This window comes from Lissotriton helveticus, chromosome 5_1 (genome assembly GCF_964261635.1).
Source record: "Lissotriton helveticus chromosome 5_1, aLisHel1.1, whole genome shotgun sequence".
Lineage (NCBI taxonomy): Eukaryota > Metazoa > Chordata > Amphibia > Caudata > Salamandridae > Lissotriton > Lissotriton helveticus.
Genome location: NC_136065.1, coordinates 752654385 through 752676840, shown reverse-complemented (window position 1 = coordinate 752676840; position 22456 = coordinate 752654385). Strand labels below are relative to the sequence as shown.

The following is a 22456-nucleotide window of genomic DNA, read 5'->3' as shown; positions in this document are numbered from 1 at the left end:
TCTGGGCCTCCTCCTAGTGCCACACTGGTGACACTAAGGGCTACAACCCTTTCAAAAGGAAAGGGGAGCTTGTGGATGTTTTAATCAAGAGCTGCTATCTGTGCTCTCAAAATTACGCGCTTTAATAATTGACCTACAGATGTGGGCAGCTACTATGTGTGGGAAAAGAAATGTGCAGTGCAAAGATAGTTTCAAGAAAATGAGTTAAAATTGGACAGTGAGAAAAAAAAACTTTTATTAATATCTCTCAGTGCTCAAATCTAAAAACAGTGCAATAGACAGTTTTTAACAAATAACTGTCGTGATGAATTAATGGGTCAACATGTTTCAGCAAATTGAGGAAAAAACTGACCCTCTGCCTTCTTCAGGACCACAATGATATTGCTATTGCAAAGTGAAAACAATATGGACCGGTTGGAATCAATACAACCTTATCACCTGTAATCAGCCCTCTGCAAGTGACCTGAAGCTACTGGCATCTGTAACAAAGAATATATTGGATATTGAAACAGTGCTAATCATAATGTATAAGGTTATCATACTCTATAAGTCAGGACTTTCATCATCATAAACCAAATATGTACAGTCTGTTCTTGATAGTGATGTATCTAATCATCATCTAACATATTACTAATTCGTAAACAAGCATTACATGCTTACCCATCACATGCTTACTATGCATGGGGAGAAGACCTCACCTCACCTGGCTGCGGCTCAGGAAAAAGGAGGCACCGCTCTATGAGAAAAAAGTAGAAAGGACCACACTATAAGGGTACCCTACTTATCTCTTATTAACCTGATTTGTCATTAAAAATCGCAAGAGCTATATATTCACAATGTACACAGATTAAACGAAGTAAACAGCTTGATTAAGTCTACACAGGTATGTATTGAAGCCTAATTGACCCTATCTCTATTGTGTAGTTTGTTTCCGTAAATGTGAATGATTACACTCACCCATATTACTGACTCCTTGGCCCGGTGTTGTTTAAATAGGCAATACTGAAGACTCGTTTTATAATTGTCTTCATATTAATATCCTCATTTGTTATCCCAGTTCTTAAACTGGTGGAATCTGTATATGCCCTAGATATTGCTAAATATATCTTCAAACTCCACACCACGGCATCTCAAAAATCGTTCACAGACCTCTCGTCTTTGTGAGCCCCATGTGTCAGACCATACTTTTTCCTGTGCATGAATCGTAATAGTACACCTATATCGGTACACATACAATGTAAATGCCAATGTCATTCTCTGCTATCAACGGTGTTAATCATAAATACATGGTATAGGTCACCTAGTGATTACTCTCTGTATCCCAAACCTGTGCGTGTTGTTATACATGTTTCACACTAGGAGTACATCTCATGTAAAAATGCAACAGAATCCTCTATTTCTTACGCGCGGCAACAAATTCACCCGCTCGCTCCTTTCACAGTTACTGGTCTGAATAACCCTATGTATAATTGCCCCACACCCGAGGCACGCACACGGACTGCAGCGCTTATAGAAGCTGGCTTACCTAGCCGTCGGTACCTCAAGCGGTCAACCGAACCGTCTGGGGAGGTATCGGATGTAGGACACTGCCATTGTTTTAAAAGATTCACACGATATTCGCGTCATCCTGCACCCGTTCACGTGATCACGCGCCCTGGCTGTTCATAGGTTTTCTGGGAAATGTAGTTTGATTTGTAATATAGCCTAGAAATGTGTAATTTTGACCATGGAGTTAATCCCATAAAGTCCCGATATTTCTAAAAAGCAGTATTTCCTTTTTTCTGACATATTAAGACCCGCTGTTTGTAGTAGATAGTGGACATGAAGAATACCATTTAGGTATCGAACGTAGGACTCTGCCATTGTTTTAAAAGGTTCATCGCGTCATCCTGCACCCGGTCACGTGATCGCACGCCTCGGCTGTTCCTAGGTTTTCTGGGAAATGTAGTTATATTTTTAATCTGGCTGAGAAATGTGTAATTTTGACCATAGAGTTGATCATATAACGTCCCGATATTTCTAAAAAGCAGTATTTCCTTCATTCTGGCATATTAAGGTCCGCTATTTATGATAAATAGATGACATAAAGAGTATCATATGTCTTACTGCGTGATGGCATGCAAGTTAAAATCAACAGCATCTTATATCATTGAATTGCTGTTACAATTGATCACGCAGACAAAGTCAAACATGGCTGGCATACCCAATCCACTTCCACATAAATCTCTCTCAGAAACCAGCTATTTCTTGTGTCTGTAGTAATGTATACTAAAACTCCTTCTAGCTGTCATCATACTTCAGAAGGAAGCGAAGTAAGGAGTACTACCTCATATAACTGGCAAACCCATATAACATTATATTGAGACCCCATGCATTCGAGTGCCACATGATGTATTTTTACTGTAGGGGGCCCTCAATGTCAATATTAAGTCCGGGTTCCCATCATAACAGCACCCATGGTATTTCATCATTCAATCCCTTTTTGTCGCTCTGCAGTTTAAAAAAACATTTTTGTTCTTTTACAAGTAGGAACTTTGAAACATCAGTGATGTGTTCAGGGATGAGCGGTTGTTCTAATACCGTCAAGCTGAAATCATTTGGACTATGGTTGGCGTTCAAGAAATGGCTATTTGGAGGTGTCTATGGAGGCATTATACAGACAATGTCCTCGTAGTTTGGCGAGGAGGGACTGAGTCTATTGGCCAGTTTTTGATATGGTTGAACAGTAGAAATGACATTTTTAAAATTTACTGTGGAACATGAGGAACACAAATTGGCTTTTTTAAATCTATTAATTGTAGCCACACCATCTTGCCTTGAGACGGAATTGTATAGAAAACCTATGGCCAGGAATTCATTGTTGTGTTACGACAGTCATCATCCGAAATTCCCTTTGAGACAATTTACCCTACGGCCAGTTTCTTAGGGTTCGGAGAAACTGCTCCACCAAAGAGAGGTTTGTGAACCATGCGACCTCACTCTCGTCACAACTGTGCGCCAGAAAATATCGAAAAAGATTAGTGCGTCACTCACTAAAACGGGCCATGAATAACAACAGAGAAGCCCTGCTAGATCCCCCTGTACCAAAAGCAGAACTTTCTAGGCTTACTTTAGTTACCACGTTTAGTATGATGTCGAATGGTATTCAGAAGAGCGTACGTAAACATTGGTCATTATTGAATATTTGTAATGATCAAATTCCACCTCCGCTTTTTTCATTTAAAAGGATTACTAATCTGCGAGATCAACTGGTTCATACTAGACCCAGAAGCAAGATTATCCACCAGGTGGGGACCTTATGGGATTCACCTGCTGTTCAAGGTCATTTTCCTTGTGGATCATGTGCAGCGTGCCCCCAGACACAGAGGTCTAAACTGATTGATATAGGCACCAATCAACCATGGGTACAGAAGAAATTCACAAATTGTAACCGCGAGAAACTCATATACCTCATCACATGCAATTTTTTTTAATAAATTTGTTTTTATTGTGATGAAAAGAAAAAGGTACATTGGAGCGGGAACACAGCTCATACCAGAACACGGCCCAAAAGACCCAGATAAGACACAGCCATTCAGCCCACATCCCGGAGGCCGGGCGGCAAGATAATGACGAGCCAATAAGCGCCGCATCCACAACCACTAATCAGCCAGGAGAAGATATCATCACAGTTTGACATTTATATCGATGAAACACATCAAGAAACAGTATAACAATCCCCCCAAAACTAGGCATCATCATCAAAACAGGCGTGTACAGTTCGTCCATCTCAACAGGGCCCATTCGGGCCCGGGCATCATGATCGTAAGCAACGTTCGGGAAACAAAGCAAATCACAATTGTAACAGGAATAATCTCTGCGTCAACAGCAAGGCACTACCCCAGGAAAGTCCCCCCCCTCCCCGCTCCTGCCACCCTCCCCCTCAGATTCCGCCTCCTCCGGGGTGAACAGTTCGGCACTAGTGGCGTCAGAGTCACCACCGGACGACCCCACTGCACACATCATCCTCCATGCAAGCAGGACCTCTTGTATGAACGCCTCTTCAGCTCCCGACATCGCCATCGCTATCCCAGAGGGCTACAAGATCGTCCGGAGGGACCGCAATGCCAACCAGATGGGAGGAGGCATCGCCATCATCCACAGGAACACCATCCGTCTCACGACCAGCACCGACAACACCCTGACCACCGCCGAACACCTGCATTTCCAGATCCACACCAGCCCGAACACCACCCTCAGAGGCACCCTGATCTACCGACCCCCGGGACCACGCACACAATTCAGCGAGGACATCGCCGACTTCGTCAGCCCGCATGCCCTCCCCTCCGCTGACTACATCCTCCTAGGCGACCTCAACTTCCATCTGGAGAACAACAACGACCGCAACACCAGCACTCTGCTCGACAACCTCGCCAATCTTGGACTCAAGCAACTGGTGTCCACCCCCACCCACCTCGCCGGACACACACTGGACGCAGTCTTCTCCTCCAGCCCAGACATCGACTTCAGCCACGCCACAGAGCTCCAATGGACGGACCACAGCTGCGTCCACTTCACCTTCAAGAGAACGACGACCCACCGCCACCAGCAACAGGCCGCCCGCAGAAGCTGGAACAAGATCACAGCAGACCAGCTCGCCACCTCCCTGAGCCAGCACCCTCCTGCCAGCTCAGCGAACCCCAGCCAGGCCGCCGACAACCTCACGAAGTGGATCAGCAACTGCGCGGACGAGCTCGCCCCGCTGAGGACCCCGCCCAGCAGACCCGGCAGCAAGAAAGCCCCGTGGTTCACCGACGAACTCAAGAGCTCCAAGAAGAACTGCCGAGCCCTCGAGAAAGTCTGGAGAAGGGAACCTACACCGGACAACAGGACCTCCCTCAAGCTTGCCACCCGGAAGCACCACCAGCTGATCCGCGCCGCCAAGAAAACAGCTTTCAAGGACCGGTTGGACAACAACGCACACAACTGCAAGGAGCTCTTCAACATCGTGAAAGAGCTCTCCAACCCCAGCGCAGGAAACAACGACATCACCCCATCGCAAGACCTCTGCAACTCCCTCGCTTCATACTTCCACAACAAGATCTCGGACATACACAACAGCTTCAACAACCAACCAACGCACACCAGGACCGAACAACCACCCCCCACCACCACCCTCCACGCCTGGACCCCGATCAGCACCGAAGACACCATACGCACAATGAACTCCATCCACTCCGGATCACCGACCGACCCCTGCCCTCACCACGTCTTCAACAAGGCCGACGCTGTCATCGCACCCCACCTGCGGGACATCATCAACACCTCCTTCGACACCGCCACCTTCCCTGAGAGCTGGAAACACGCCGAACTCAGCGCTCTCCTCAAGAAACCAACAGCGGACCCCACCGAACTCAAGAACTACCGCCCCATCTCGCTCCTCCCGTTTCCAGCCAAAGTCATCGAGAAGACCGTCAACAAGCAGATGGCCGCCTTCCTCGAGACGAACGGATCCCTCGACCCCTCACAGTCAGGCTTCCGAGCCAATCACAGCACCGAGACCGCCCTCATCGCCGCCACCGATGACATCCGAGCCCTGATGGACAAGGGAGAAACAGCGGCCCTCATCCTCCTAGACCTCTCCGCGGCATTCGACACTGTCTGCCACCGCACCCTAGTACAGCGTCTCAGCAACGTCGGAATCCAGGACAAGGCGCTGGAATGGATCATCTCCTTCCTCAACGGAAGAACACAGAGAGTCCGCCTACCAACGTACAAGTCAGAGGCCTCCAAAGTCATCTGCGGCGTCCCTCAAGGGTCATCTCTGAGCCCCACCCTCTTCAACGCCTACATGAGCCCCCTCGCAGCCATCGTACGCAAACACAACCTCAGCATAATCTCCTACGCCGACGACACCCAGCTGATCCTCTCCCTGACCAACGACCCCGCCTCCGCCAGAGCCAACCTGCACGAAGGGATGAAAGAGGTAGCCGAGTGGATGACGACCAGCCGCCTGAAACTGAACTCTGACAAGACGGAGGTCCTCATCCTGGGCTCTTCACCCTCCGCCTGGGACGACTCCTGGTGGCCTCCCGCCCTGGGCACCGCACCCAAACTGACAGACCATGCACGCAACCTGGGCTTCATCCTGGACTCCTCCCTCTCCATGACCAGGCAAGTCAACAACGTCTCCTCGGCGTGCTTCAACATCCTACGCATGCTACGGAAGATCTTCTGGTGGATCCCCACCGAGACCAGGAAGACCGTCACCCAGGCCCTCGTCACCAGCCGACTGGACTACGGCAACGCCCTGTACGCCGGTACCACCGCCAAGCTCCAGAAGAGACTCCAGCGGATCCAGAACGCCTCAGCCAGACTCATCCTCGACATCCCACGAACCAGCCACATCACCGGACATCTGAGAGACCTCCACTGGCTCCCCGTCAACAAAAGAATCACCTTCCGCCTCCTCACCCACGCACACAAAGCCCTACACGACCAGGGTCCGAGCTACCTCAACAGCCGAATCAACTTCTACGCGCCCAATCGCCACCTCCGATCAGCCAACCACGCCCTCGCCGCCGTCCCCCGCATCCGAAGAGCGACTACGGGAGGAAGGTCCTTCTCCTACCTGGCCGCCAAGACCTGGAACTCCCTCCCGACCGACCTGCGCCTGACCCAAGACCACCTCGCCTTCAGGAAGAAGCTGAAGACCTGGCTGTTCGAGCAGTAGCGGCACCCCCCCCCCCCCCCCCAGCGCCTTGAGACCCTACGGGTAGGTAGCGCGCTATATAAGTATCACTGATTGATTGATTGATTGATTGTAGCCTCTCGTCCCTACGGGCGTGCTGCATGTGTGTCTCCTCAGCTAAGGACCATTCCCTGACATCCCTAATCCACAAGGACACCTCAGGGGCTCTATGTCCCATCCAGGTGATTGCCACCCTGCGCCGTGCCAAAACCAGGAGCAGCTGCAACATTTTATAGGATAGGTTCCTCTTTTTGGGCTTGGGGACCAAAGCTAACAAACAATGGAGAGGGGTCAAGGTGATCCGGAGGCCCGTAATATTCTGAATACGCTCCACCACCTGCCTCCAGAAGTCCCCGACCAGCGGGCACTCCCAGGCCAAGTGCAGAAATCCCGCCCTCTCCACCCCACACCTAGGGCAGTCGTCCCGTCTGTTTCCAGAGATGCGCCGCAAGGAGAACGGAGTCATATACGTACGATGCATAAAGTTGAAGTGGATCAGTTTGAACCTCGCATTGCACGACACCTTACGGGTGAGGGCTCCAATACGTTTGCGCTGACCGGGCTCCAGAGGCATACCAAGGTCTACCTCCCAGGCCGCCAGAACCGGTGGCTCGGAGTCCCGCCGCATGGCCGAATATAACAATGAGATCAGCCGCCGTCCCCTGCCACAGGAGAGTAGGACGTTTAGGGTGTGGGACATCGGAGGCGCCTCCGGGAACTGCGGCCAAGTCGCCCTCGCCAACTCCTGGAGTCCCCGATAGTGGAGGTACTGCCCCTCACCCAGTCCGAAGGCCTCCACAGCTCGTTCAAAGGACACAAAGGAGTCGTCCGGGTAAAGGTCCGCCAAGGTCTCGCAACCACCCTCACGCCAGTACCGGAAGGACATATGATCCTCCATAAGGACCACAGGCACCAGAATCCATACCGGCAGTTCCCTGTGAAAGTGGGCCCGTCTCAAGATTCGCTCAACAAATCGTTGCCAGATCCCCGCAGCGTGCCTCACGATATAGGGCAAAGTCCCATTTGCTCCTCTCTCCCGCATCAGTGCCACCTGCAGCGCCTGCTCATCCGCCCTACCCGCCAGGAGTCTCATCTCCCAATTGTCCGCGCAGCTGGTAGGAGCTGTGCCGCGTAGTAATACAAATCAAACCTCGGAGCCTCCAAGCCCCCCTCCTCCCAACTCCGGATCACGGTGCGTAGAGCGACTCTGCTGCGCTTACCCGCCCAGAGTAGTAAAGTGAGCAAGGAATTGAGCGTGTGAAATATTCACGGGGGGAGCGGGCACAGAGAGTTCTGTAGGACGTAGAGCATCCGCGGCAACATGACCATTTTAGCCACAGACAGACGTCCTATGAGGGAGAGCGGGAGTGTGTTCCAGAAGGACACAGACTGCTGGATGGACCGTAGCACTCACCCCGCGTTACGGGCTAGCAATTGTTCGTCCAACGAGGCCACTTGGATGCCTAAATATCGGAAGGCCTCCAGTTCCCAATGCAACCCCAGGTGCGGGAGGTCCTCCCCCGGGTCCGGAGCGCAACCCGCCAGGGGAAAGATTAGGGACTTCCCGAGATTCATTCGCAGACCCGAAGCGGAGCCAAATCTGTCCAGATGTTGTAACAGAATGGGGAGTGCCGCACTTGAAGACGTTAGATAGAACAAGGCGCCGTTCGCGTACAGCGAGATCACATGTACGGTATCCCCCACCCCGATCCCCCATTGCGCCATCTCCGTGCGAACAGAGACCGCCAAAGGCTCAATCGCCAAAGCGAAGAGCAGCGGCGAGAGGGGACACCCCTGCCGAGTGCCCCTACCCAAAAGCCACTCCTCAGAGCGCGCCGAACCAAGCCGAATTCGGGCTCGAGGCGCCCCATACAGGATCCGGATCCAGTCGCAAAAGACGGGCCCCAGGCCCACCAACCGGAGCACCTCCAGCAGGTACCCCCAGATAACCGTATCGAATGCCTTGGCCAGGTCAATGGACACCAGGACCTGAGGGTCCTCCCTATCTCGCACCTCATGGAGAATATGGTTCAGGCGCCGCAGATTCATTGCAGTGTTGCGGCCTGGGATAAAACCGCATTGGTCCTGGAGCGGCCAATAATTTGGTTAGGATTTTTACGTCCGTGTTTATCAGGGTAATGGGCCGGTACACCGCAGGGTCGTAGCCGTCCCCGCCGGGTTTCGGGATCATGCAAACTTCGCCCTGATTCATGGTAGGCGGGAGAGCGCCACATTTCAGCGCCTCGCAGTAAACCCGTAGGAGGAGGGGGGCGAGGACCTCCCTAAAGGCATGGTAAAATTCAGGGGGGAACCCATCACTCCCAGGGGCCTTGGCCCTTGGTAGACTGGCCAGCGCCACCCTAACCTCACGGAGTGAGAGCGCCGCGTCTAATTCCTCCGCAGCCTCCCCGAAAGGGTCTGGAGAGGCAAGTCCCGTAGATAAGACTGATAGGAGGCCTCCGTCACCGAGGGGTCCGCAGTATATACCATCTGCAAATGGGATTGGAGGACACCGAGGATACCCGCCTCCGAGTGCACCATGTCCCCCGCCGGGCCCCTCAGGGCAACTATCCGCGCCGGGGCGAACTCCCTCTTAAGTATCCAGGCCAATAATCGCCCAGACTTGTCTCCTTCACGATGGAGGCGCTGCCGATACTGGCCTAGTGTATATTTATCCAGACGGGTCAGTATGTCATGGACACATTCACGGGCCGTCCGTTCCGACTCCAGGTCCGAGTCATCTGGATCTGACACAGTCGGACAATACTGGAGGCGGTCCTCCGCGTCCCGTAAGTCACGGAGCAACTGATTCCACACCCCATAAGTAAGACCCATACATTCGCCTCGTACCACCGCCTTCAGGGCGTCCCACTTAACCGAATAGGATATATCTCCCCCCTCCCAATTCAAGTCCAAATAGTTAGTCAGGGCTGTCGCCACATGAGCTCTCCCCACTTGGTCCTGTAACAGGTCCATCGGCATCCTCCACGTCCGGGGACGGGAGGGTGGGGCAACCCATTGTGCAACACACGTCACCGGCGAGTGGTCCGACAGGAACCGGGCTTGATGAGTGACCGTTAAGGAGAGGGACGCGTCGATGTTAGCGGCAAGGACCCTGTCCAACCTACTATGAGTATTGTGCGTCGGGCTAAAACAGGTGTATAGTCGCTGTAGGGGGTTGCCCCGGCGCCACACATCAGCGACCCCCAGGTTGTGCATCACCTCCCAGAGTTTCGCCGTCATACGTGGTTTCGTGCCAGCACGAGGAGGGTGCCTGTCTAAATCCGGGTCCAATACACAATTGAAGTCTCCCAACCAGAGGAGGGGAGCGTCTAGATCCAGAACAAGGACCTCCCGGAGACGGGGGGAAAAAATCTGGGTCATCTACATTAGGTGCATAAGAATTCAAGATCAAAAAATCCCGCCCATCTAGCTTCACCCTCAGGAACAAGTACCTTCCCTCGATGTCTGCCTCAACATACTGGATGGCAAGGGGAACCCCTGGGGCCACCCAGATCAGGACCCTCCTAGTAAAGGTAGAGAAGGAGGAATGGAAGACCTGGCCCCTCCACTTCTTGGACAACTTTTGAGCACCTTCGTCATTCAAATGGGTCTCTTGCAAACACGCAATGGAGATGCCATGGCGCCGGAGAAAGGAAAGGACCCTGTGTCTTTTGGTGCAAGTGCCCAGCTCCTGTACGTTCCAGGTCAGAAACTTATATCCCATGATCGCTGGTTCCGCCCATCCGGGCCGTCAGGTCCATCTGCCATGACCTGCCACTCATGAGCTCGAACTATTGTACGCTTGATGCCTGCAACAACTCCCCCACCCAACACTGACCACCCCCCGAAAACACCCGGACCCACAAACCCCCCAGAACCCATTCCCCCACCCCCACCCACGAGCAAGATGACAGAAACAACAAAACATGCTACCCTGCCCTCCCCCTGCTGGTGCCAGGACGTACACAGCCACCCCATTCGTCTCACACACCACTCACTCACAGAACAACCAAACCAACACCACCACCCATCCTTCCAGCTCCTCGCGGGACCCCAACTTCTAGAGACCAGTCACTAGGCTCAGCCAAAAGTTCCGTTACAACCAGACATATCTACTCCCCATCTTACAGTCCCCACTCAACAGGGTGCAAGTCCTCCGCCCCACCCCGCCATCCAAGGGCAAACATCACGGGCCACAGGCATGCCCAGCGAACCAGAGATACATCAAGAGATACATCAAGAGGCCCCCCATATTGGAGTACAACATAATATAAGCCAGAGAATACCTCAGGTTGAAACCGTCTCCGTCAATGACTTAGGAAGTCCAGTCTCCAGGATCACCGGGGCCGTGGAGATCGTACCCGGCACAGTATCCTGCAAAGTGTCCGGGACCAGAACATCCCCAGGGGCGGACGAGCTCAGAGTCCCCGGCCCAGTCTCCACCGGTGAAGGTCCCAAAAGCAGATCACCATCTTCACCCACCATAACTCTAAGTTCCTCGGAGACCTCCGACCCAGACCGGCGTCTTCGTCGTCCTCGACGTTTCCTCGAAGGCCGGGCCCCCCACGTTCTCCCGGGGGAAGGTCGTCACCCCTTATCTCCAGCCATTCCCATACCTCCGCTGGGGATTCAAAGAAGTGTGCCCGTCCCTGTGAGATCACCTTGAGCTTGGCCGGGTACAACAGCATGTATTGCATCTTCATCTCCCGGAGCTTTTGCTTAACCCCCAGGTAGGACTTCCGTTGTTCCTGAACTTGCTGGGTGTAGTCAGGATAAATGGACACACGACTGTTTTCAATGGAGAGAGATGCCGCTTCCCTCGCCGCCCTCAGTATACAGTCACGGTCCCTATAGTTCAGGATCTTAGCGATAAGTACCCTCGGGGGTTCTCCCGGCCGCAGAGGCGGGACCAGGGCCCGATGGGCCCGCTCGATGACGAAGACATCCGACAGTCCCCGCGGACCCAGCTGGGTTTGGATCCAAGTCTCCATGAATCGCTCGGCATTTCCCGCTTCCAATCTTTCCGGCACACCCAGGACCCTAATGTTAAAAGTTAATGTTAATGTTACAGGTTAATTGATCCTCATTGATCATCGCCGTCCGCTCTGTGTAAGGCTTACACAGAGCGGACGGCGATCGCGGCCAGGAGCTGATACCGACTGCTTAGCGGTACATAACCAAACACTGTTCGGATTTATTACGAACTTTCCACCTTCTGAAATTGGAAATTTAATGGGATTAAACCAAGGCGTTCAAACAAACAAAGGTCCAAAGCAAATTAGGTATAGTCAGACAATGTTCTATAGACCACAATAGGCTCTATATATTTCTAGTCCTTGTCCAGCCGGACAGGGAATTTATTAATCAAAATACTTAGAATCATATTTCAATTGTCTTAGAACAACAACACATCATTGTCGTGAAGCACACTCCTGTGCTGTACTGTTGAAGAAAGGATAGAGGAGAAAAAGGGTGTTTCAGGCAAAGGAAAGGAGCAGGCAGGGTACTGTTTAGAGTCACAGATTACCAGTATCGCCTGAAGTGGTACATACACATACAAATATATAATGAATCACTGTATGCCCACTCAAAGGAGTCGACGTTTCGATCCCGGGCTCTGATTTAACAAGGGATCATCTTCAGGACCAATTAAATTATTTTGCCCGGTTTGTAAAATAAAAACAAGCCTGGTAGGAAAGGGGAAAAACAGGGAAATCAAAAAGGGTTGTAAATATATGACTATGGAGAGCGGTCAGATACACACTTGCAACACTGGAAAAATCGGAATCGCAGTGAGTGTTACATGCACGTGTCCTTGCGAACCAAGTGTTCTAAATAGTGCTGGAGTAAAAGCTACTGGAATGAAAAAATGGCAACATGAACATACAATGTCCTCGGAATCGCAGTGAGGAAGGTGTGCCAGATTTGGACATACAAACGTGTGCTGGTGAAGACTACGAAACTAGACCCAACCTCTGTGTTGTGTGGCGAGGGGGGGCAAGGTGCAATTTAGTTGTAGGTTCTATTGGGATTACATGAAAAGGTAGATGGTCACATTAGGTACTGCCTACCTCTCCTGTGAGGATGGGCGGGAGGAAGTCTTCCTGCATGGATCAGTGGGCTCTAATGAATTTGAGATGAATCCTTAATTCAATGCAGGCTGGTGCTCAGAGGACGTGACTGTGGGTTTAAGAATAAGCAGTTAGGGTACAGTTTGGCCGGGTGAGGTAAATTGGGGTGACCGGGAGAGGAGACCTACCGCGTGCTCACAGTTGTGAGAATGCGAGCGCGTCGGTTTGATTCTGAGGATTAGTCCGCCCTCCGTGGGTTCGACAGGGCGGTCAACGGGGTCTGTGGGATGGTAAATATTGGATTTCTGCAAACATGAAAGCGGACATGATTAATTGCCTCTTGGGGTGGCATTGGCTCCGAGGCATGTGGGCACATTGTAATACATACCGTTATGGCGGAGCCTCAATTGTGAAGCGGCAAGATGGCCGGAGGCAGAGAGCGGTCGGTGAATTACACGATCCGCTAAGGGGAAAAAACGGTATAACGTTAGTCCGTGGTTTCGGGGGTCGTGGGAGGGGTGCAGTCCAATTTGGCAGCGGTCCGCCATATGGGAAAAGAAAAATGGAAAATAGCTAAAAGCCCTGGTAAACTTGGGAGGCAGGCAACGTTCATACGGCGTAGTGCCTTACCTGAAACCGGGCGGTGCCGGGCTCGGTGCACTGCAACAATGCTTCAATCTGCACGGTGGTGGAAAGGGGCGGACATGCTATTATTGGATCATGGGACAGGGTCATGTGACATGGTCCTGTATGGCTTCAACCACAAGGCGGGCGCCATCTTGGAGTGGTGTAAAGCCTATTACTCGGGGCATTCTGTTGGTTAAGCCTGCAGGGGGTGTGACTGATCAATTTGATGTAGGGTTGGAAGGACAATGGTTTCGGCTGATAGTGAATATTAGTGCAGCTGCGTTAAAAAAGGGTTGGGGGGGGCGGAAAATAGGTGAGGGGTAGGAACATGCAAGGATTTAATACGAATAGAATTCCAGAGTCAAGTGACACTGTAGATGCAAAATTACATTAAAACAACACAGTTGTTATGAACTCCAGGGCATAACTGTATCAAGTTATTATTCGCGGTGATTGTTCTGTTAGAGGAGCGTTGTCCAGTCTTCACTCCTGTTAAGTCCTGTAAGGATGGTATCAAACTGAATTATGGACTTGAGTTCCTCACGGTTCAGTAGCTGACTCAGGTTCCCTCCTCTTTGTGGCAACTTGACAGTCTTTAAGATTATCCATTTCAGGTCATCAGCCGTGTGCTTGAATTCAGTAAAATGTTCTACCAGAGGAGCATTGGGGGTCCCGCACCTGATGCGGCTTCTGTGTTGACATATTCGTGTCTTCGCCTTTTGGGTGGTTTGTCCAATGTACATTTTAGGGCAAGGGCAAAGGATTGCGTAAATTACGTTACTACTATTACAATTAGTGAGGCTTTTCATGTCAACAGTTACATCATTATGGCTAAAGTTACGTGCTTCGATTGTGAATTCACATACAATACATTGACCACATTTAACATGTCCTACAATGGGTGGGAGACCCCACGTGGATTCAATGGTAGTAGTGAGATTGGGACTGGGAAGGGCCGCTCGTACCAGGTGGTCCCTCAAGTTCTTACTCTTTTTGAAGGCAAATAAAGGTTTTTCTAGGTTAGGTTGACCTGCATTTAGCGTGGGCCAATGTCTCAAAATTGATTTGCGAATCTTATTTGAAAGCGGGGAGAAAGTGGTGACACAAGCGATCCTCTCTGTCTTGTCCCTCACCTTTGGTTCGAGGAGTACCTCCCGTGGGCAATACCAAGCTCTCTTGGATGCTTTCTTCACTAATTTTCTGGGGTAGCCACGCGCTTGATATATATATATATATATCTCTCCAGACACACTCTCTCCGAAGGAAAAGGGCAGAGGCCACACTGGGGACTGCTAGGAACCACCTTTATTGGAAAAATGCGGCATAATGCATTTCGGCCTGTTCTGGCCTTCCTCAGATGCCTAAATGACAAGAGGCTTGAAAACACCACGATTATCAATGTCCAACAACTCCCTCATTGGTGGGGACCCGCTCCGGCCCCATACCTTGTGCTCACTCACCAACCTGTAGTTTGTAGGTACTACAGGTCCCAGGATGCCTCAATAGTCCAGGTAGGTGCTGCGGGGTGGGGGGGGGATTCAGTCCAAGTGGAGTCGCGGGGTGTAGGACATGCGTTGGTGGTTTAAAACTGCCAATTTCCTACTTGAATAAAATCCCAGGTGCTTCCTCCGGTCCCCAAACACCGCTTCAACCCCACATACCAGAAATTGATGTAACTTTGTAACTATGTTCTGAAACTATGTTCCTCCTCATGTAAAGCGCTCTGATACCTTCGGGTCTAGCCAGCACTATATAAAACTTTTCAAATAAATAAATACAATACAACTGTTAATTGCCTGGGATAAAATACAAGCAGATAATAATAATACTGGATGTCCACTTCAAGAAATAGGCACTGTTAGATGCAAGTAATCTGACACAAGGAATCAAAAGAAAGCATGAAAGATATAAAGATATATACAATGAGTACATCAGATGATTATGACCCCCTGAGACTTGAATGCACACAGACACACTCACGCATCACAATGCCAATAAACCGAGAAAATACATCACCATCTGCAATAATCTTAGCCGACAAAAAACTGGGGGATTCACAGCCGGGGTCAAGAGACTCAGCAAGCCGGGAACTGCCATACTGAATAAGATGCGACCGTCTCTTCAGGTCAAAACAAAATCCAGCTATCCAAGTCAAGGAACCCCAGTTTTATAATCTCAACTAGATGCCCGTCCCGACGTTGTCCGGGTATAAAAAAGATTTCCCTGAAGGGCGGCAAACTTTACCGAACGCTACCCCACCGCTTTCCAATGCAGCAGGCGTCTTAGAATGAACACGCCCACACACAACAACGCTGAAGGGCACGCACACCTCATCACAGTGAGATTAGCGTTCGTGCACGTCGTGAGGTGTGCGTGCTGTTCAGCATTGTTGTGTGTGGGCATGTGCATTCTGAGACGGGTGGGCGTGTGCATTGTGAGACGCCTACATTTATCCCCGGTTGAGATCGGTAACGCTTATGCCCACAAAGGTTGCTTCGCAACATATGTTATTAATGACGCCTGAATGGCAATGTGTGTGAATGCGGCGCACCATGTGTCTTCTATACGGACGTGTGAGAAGTGATTATAACTCGTGAATGGAAAGGCGCGCTACTGAATGACGTGGCCATTTTTTTGTTATAAAATTTGTGGCACGCCCCTCTGAGAACGCTTTTGTGGTATGCCCCTCTCACAAAGTATAACGGCCCCCTGCGGCGGGATGCCTGGCTTTCACCTTGGGGATGCCCTGTAGGGGCTATCTCACAGGGAAAAGCCAGGACGGGTTCCCAAGGCAAAGCGCTTAGAGACCCCTGGGTTATAAGCGCTATATAAATCCAAACATACATACATACATACATATACTTTGACACGGCTACGACCACGCCCCGACACGCCCACGGCCCTCTGAGTGTGTAGTTTGACACGCCCACGCCCCTCTGACAACGGTTACGGCCACAAAGTAAAATGTGTGTAGTTTGACACGCCCACGAACACGCCCCCGACACACCAACGCCCACGTCCACAAGGGACTACTTTACCCCTAAGGTTCTTTGACGTTTCTAATGTATATGGTGGCCACCTGTATAGCCTATGTCCATCTGCTGCAATTCCCCTTTCCAATCCTCTATTGGGTGTTGGTATTGGTGCTTTACTTCTTGACTTTACCTGCCTCAAAGGTTTCAGCTCTCTCTTTATAATAGTAGTATAGATATACTAAAAGTTTCAGAGAAAACTTCCTCTGCTCCAAGGAAACTTACTGGAGTTGTCCGATCTCCCACAAGCATTCCAAAGGCAAATGAGTTGTGATGTATTCTTATGCTCTCCCACATGTTCCAGCCCCTTAATCTTAGTGAAGCCTGGGAAAGTAGAAAACATCTCATAAACTACAGAAAACAATCTTGAAGGTTAATAGCCTATACAACATGAGTAATCCTGGGGGCCTGCTTGTGTGTGCAAAGCTCAAGCTAGACAGAGTCAGAATAAAAAATGGCATGTCAAAGTCAATAGTAAATACTTCATAAAACCTCCCTATGGCATCACACACTTCATTTCACAATGTATAACATAAAGCACATTTAAGCACCCCTGCAAATGACACTACACTCCGAGACTGAAAAGTACATTCTACACCCTTCTCTCTCTTGTGCTTTCAAATGCACATCCCACACGTTCTTTTCCTAGCAAGGTTGTTACACTCCCACTCTTAAGCTTTAAGGAGACATGAAATGCAAGTGCAAAGTGGAAATAAAACACATAAAATCAATGAAAACAATGTTAGTCAAAGGTCATCACGTGGTTCCAATATATGGGAATGCCTCCGGCACCGCAGCGTCTTAAGGTCGAAGAGATCGGTCTGCAGTAGCGGTGCGTCCATTGGGGGCGTTCGGGCGTTGCCCCACCAACGCCACGGGCCCACTGCCCCATTTAGAAATCGTTCTACTTCTGACGCTAATTCCAGCAATCAGGACTCCTGATTGGAATGGAATTAGCATCAGAAGTAGAGGGAGGGACGCTGAAGGGGGTGGGGCTGCGGCAGCACTTAGGGTGAGTGACAGCGCAATAGTATGCATGTTCGTTTTTGGGCTGGTCATTTTTAAGACCAACCCGAACATGCGCACTAAGCCTTCCCCTTAGGAGAGCGAGGGTGGCTTCATTCGAATGAATCTGTACACATTGATTGGTCTTACCCAGCTTTTTGATAGGGCTAACGAGTATTACATCAGATGTGGAGAATAAGAGTATTACATCTGCTAACGATTCGTATCAAAATGCATTGCATTGCTTGACGATTGGCTCAATTCCTCTGTCAGGCTTTAGAAGAAAGTATGGGTTATGGGATAATTTTTGTTATAGGATTTAGCTATATTTTTACTGTGGCGATAAAATATATCACACATCATTAGCACATGTGGACCATGAAGTGGAAGGAACTTTTGCAAGTAATTCAGACAGATCTCCAGACATTCTTAAATTGTCAACAATGGTTTGCACATCTGTTTCGCACAATAGGGCAAGAACCACCTCCTTCCATGCTCTGCGGTACAATGAGGTGGGATCTATCTTGTAATTTGTAAACAGTACAGTTTAATTTATGTAGAACATCATCCCCCAAAAGATTTGCAGTAGTAGGGCTTTAAAGACATGCATGCTTGATAGAATCAAGAGTTATGAAACAGGAACAGAAATATGATGTGGGAGGGCGGGCCCGTCCTGCGCCCGTAAGAGGCAGGGCAGGGCCATCCCTCTTACATCTTTAGTTTATCATCAGGCCTTGAAGAGTAGTGCGGACCCATCCTTGAAAATTCTGAATGTACTGTTTATTGATGTGCATGCTGTGACTACCAACTCGAAGGACCTTTGATTCTTTCTGTGGACTAGTGTTGTTGCCTGCTAAGATTTTACTTTCAGGGGCGGGGGGCACACCGGAATGGGCAAATGAAAGACAATGGAAGGGGGGGGGGGGGGTGGACAGAGACTGGTAATACCAACAGACCGCATAAAGGGAAAAAAGCAAGAAGGATGGCCAAACATGCTGCTAGTAATTGTGTACTTGATCGAATTGATAGTCTAGTGGAGGAATGTGAGACCATCCTAGTCTCCGAGCCAAACCTGCAACCAGAGGGGGATTTGGCTCGTCGGAATGTAGCCGGGTTGGGGTTGGTGGGTACATGCAAGTGTCCTGCCTCTCCAGCTATTCCCGCCATGTTTCTTCCAAAACAGAAAGGTCCAAAGGGCAGTGGTGCTGAGAGAGGAGAGGTTTCAGCAAAGGAGAGTTCTACAACTGGTAGTAATGATAACCCCTCACCAGCTCATGGTAGCGAATTCCAAACATCTGTATCTATAGTCCCCTGAGGGAACTAGGGAGGTCAGGTTCCCAACTCCTGCACTACCATTTCTACTCAAATTTATGGAAGTACATATGTACCAGTTCAAGTCTTTAGTGCCCTTACCTTTTTTTCTTGCGTGTTACCAACTTGCATTACAATAAATTTCGTCTGAGCTCCGTGATGCCCTCGGGATGAATGATGCGCTTTATAAATACAAAAATACAAATTGGAGATGATAAAGAATTAGGGGGTCTTGCCCCAGAAGCCCCCATTTCCCTGGGCCTGGACTCCCTTCTCTAGATTAGAGAGACCTGACAAATCAAGGCCCCCTAAATCTTGCTCAGAACACTCAAACAAGGAACCTAAACAGTCTGCATCCATCTTCTTACTCTTTGGCGGAATAGCAACATCAACTTCTGCCAAATGGCAAACATCTCCCACAAATATGGTTTTAACTAAAGCATCTAAGAGTGGAGACTCATAAAGGGGGAAGTCGTACACCCTAACACCACCTTCTTTCCCTCGTGAGGTGCACAGCTCCTCAACTCTCATGGTACTATTTCCATTTTCATACTCACCATCAACATCAATTTTACTTTTACTTTTGACCAAGTTACTCTCCTCCTCCTTTTCATTAAGGTCAGGTCTTAAGCTTGGGCTTCTAACTTTAAAATGTTTTGTAACAAAATCTCTCAGGGAAGATGGTAGACCAGCAACCAGTCTAACTGACTTCTGTGTTCAACCCAAAGCCTGAGTCTTCTTTGCTCTGGAGGGAAAGTGCCAGCGAGAGTAACAGACAGAACAGGCTCAGGCGAGAAAGTACTTACTGGCAGAACGAAAATAATTTGCAACCTCAGATTTATTGCAGGAACTAATGACCTATCAAGGCGACCGTGAACTGACCGTGGCAGAGAACCATCGCTGGGGGCTTGACTGCATTCTACCTGCAAAGGCCATCTCTCCCTCCTGCTGACCTCCAACCATAGCACCACTTATAATAGCGCTTTCAAATGGATCCCCTCCACTACTGATGACGGAGGACTGAGGATTTGAAGTAGAAGTATTCATGTCACCAGCACCTTCATTCGTACAGTCCAACCTATGGTGGCCTCCTTGGTCGGGAGGGCAAGCCAATCCTATGATGCCGGGGGTGAATCCCTTGTTCCTAGCAGAGCTTTTCACTCAGCATCTATCCACTCTTTTGCTGTGCATTTTTCTACACCCCGCAAATTATGACAATCGGAGCTGCTTCCATTTCCATTTAAACCCTTTTCCCTCTGGACCTCCACACACGCCCTGTGATAGTTATACTTATTTCCACGACTTATGCTGTGAGTTGTGATTAGTGAGGTAAGCAGGGCTTAGCAGGCAGATATGTTGTCTAGATCTTACTTGGAGCCCAATTGGGGCGCTAATCTCGAACAATTCACTTGTGTAGAAGCAGGTACTGGCTGTTCTATAATCCAGCCCATCCTGATACAGAACCCAAAATGCTGGGGACCCTGGGAAGCACAGGAGACACGAAAAGGAGGAAAAGGGGGTATTCAGATGGGGCCACAGGCGTGGCCAAAAGGCACAAGCTGCACCAACTCGCTAGAATGGCCGCCTCCGCTCCCATGGCTACTAGCACTGTAATCACCCAATGTACCCCCTCCACTTTAGCATAAACAGCCACTGGCTATCCGTGGTTCTCACTAGACCCCACAAGTGTCTCTGGTATCACTGTTTCACCACACTTCACCTCCTTAGGGAAGGGGAATCACAAAGCGTAGCTAGGGCTTTAGTCGATTTGGGTCAGATTGTTTGCCGTCCTGAGGGAAAGGGCAAGCTGCAGACGAACGGGGACCACTGGAAGTAAGCTGGCAACGAGAAACCTTCCCTACGCAACAGCAGAGTTCACCATAAGAGAGAACAATCACTAAACACTCACACGCCCCTCTCAAAATTTTTAACGTCAGTCCAACCGCTTTGCCAAAAGATAGTGCAGCTGTGGCAGGCAGAACCTCGTAGGGGCAAGCTGCACCACGCCTACTGGCCTAGCTTTCCCGTGCCTGCACGCTCACTCCAAAACTCCAGCGACTTGGGTCCAGCTCAACTCCGAGGCCCGAGATCTGCCATACCCCGCCGCACCCCCGTGCCCCAAATGCAGTCAAGAAAATCAGGGCTAGGGTCGGGAGTCAAAAACCTTGAGACACCAGCGTTCGGCAGCTCCGCGATTTCAGCGTGTGATGTGATGTCAGCACATCTCCATCTCTCCTCAGCACGTCCTTCAGTCTCCAATGTCAGCAGTAGATTTAAAATGTCTGTTAATGAGCAATAATACAAAGGCGTTTGCAGTGCTTTACGCTGGTTTAAAACGGTTTTACATGCTTATCCACAAGTTTTATTTTGGCATTTTTATGGATTATTAAAACAAGGTTTCATTCCATATTTTCCCAACAGGCTGTTGAAATTAGTTTGCAAACTTCTGATGGTCACTTATAAATCTGTGGGAAAGAAGGTTGGAGGAAGATCTTTCATAGTAATAATAAGGAACATGTGGCATGCCGTGCCAGATGGTCTGAGATACTTGAATCAGCTGTTGCTTTTTTATTTTACATTTTTAAATAGTCCATCTCAAGAATTGTGCAATTTACAAGTAAAATAGCTATGGAGAGTAGGAACTCTCCTGACCAACAAACTGAAGATACACTAAAACTATAAGATGCTACCAAAACACAGTTATCCAAAGGGGACAACTGTTATCTTTTGAGAAAACATTAAAGACTCATCTGTTTTTCAAAGTCTTTTATTCCATCTGATACAACACCTACTAGCTCATTGGGTTTTGGTGCCTGTACTTATTATTATTCTTTGTTGCTGTAGCACGTAGATGTTCATTCCTAAATGATAAGTCCATAAAAGAATTTCTAATTTTGTGATGAAATAGTTGGTCAATTCTTAGCTTCTGAAATTTTGATTGCTTGGTTTCTACAATATTTTAGAATCTTGTGCTCTTTTAATGTACCTAGTATCCTTAAGTCAGTATTTTCAGCTCTTTTACTTTTGTTCTCTATTATTTCAGGTCAAGCCATGGAGATTGGTAGTGCAGCATTGAACATTCTAGTGGAATGCTGGGACGGACACCTTACCCCTCCAGAGGTAGCATCTTTGGCTGATAGGGCTTCAAGGGCCAGGGATTCTAACATGGTGCGAGCAGCAGCTGAACTAGCACTCAGTTGCCTTCCACATGCTCATGCACTAAACCCAAATGAAATACAGAGAGCACTAGTGCAGTGTAAAGAGCAGGTATAGTACTTATCATTCATACACATTGTTCGTAATGTTATTCTAAGAAATGTCTAAATGTTCATTTTGTTTGACAGTACACTATGTTTTATGTCATCATATTGGGACGGTAAAAGAATACTGAATACCAAAACATTTTATACACCCAGCAATTTCCATTTGAGGATTTGTATTTCTCTCTTTTTTTAAGTGATGTTTTACCTTATGGATTTGCATATGGCTTCTTTTAATATTCGATTGCTCCAACACGGTTTACTTATGGGCGATAATAATCTATAAACTGTAAGCGTCAGTGAACTAGGAACTTAATTGCTGGTATGAGAAAGCAAGTACATATTTTTAAAGAATAGGAAAATCTTCATTTACTAAGAGTTGAGAACTGAATTGAATTCAAGCTCCTCTGTCTGATG

General features: G+C 49.1%; 1 protein-coding gene across 3 annotated transcripts in view; it reads left to right on the top strand.

The window, feature by feature from the left end:
* The window catches only part of ZSWIM8 (zinc finger SWIM-type containing 8), a 2353271-nt gene that overhangs the window by 1761866 nt on the left and 568949 nt on the right, over positions 1 to 22456 (top strand). For all 3 annotated transcript variants that reach the window (XM_078643224.1, XM_078643226.1, XM_078643225.1), the window contains one exon: positions 21823 to 22046. In XM_078643224.1, the coding sequence (XP_078499350.1) occupies positions 21823 to 22046 (224 nt within the window). The remainder of the gene's footprint in view (positions 1 to 21822; positions 22047 to 22456) is intronic.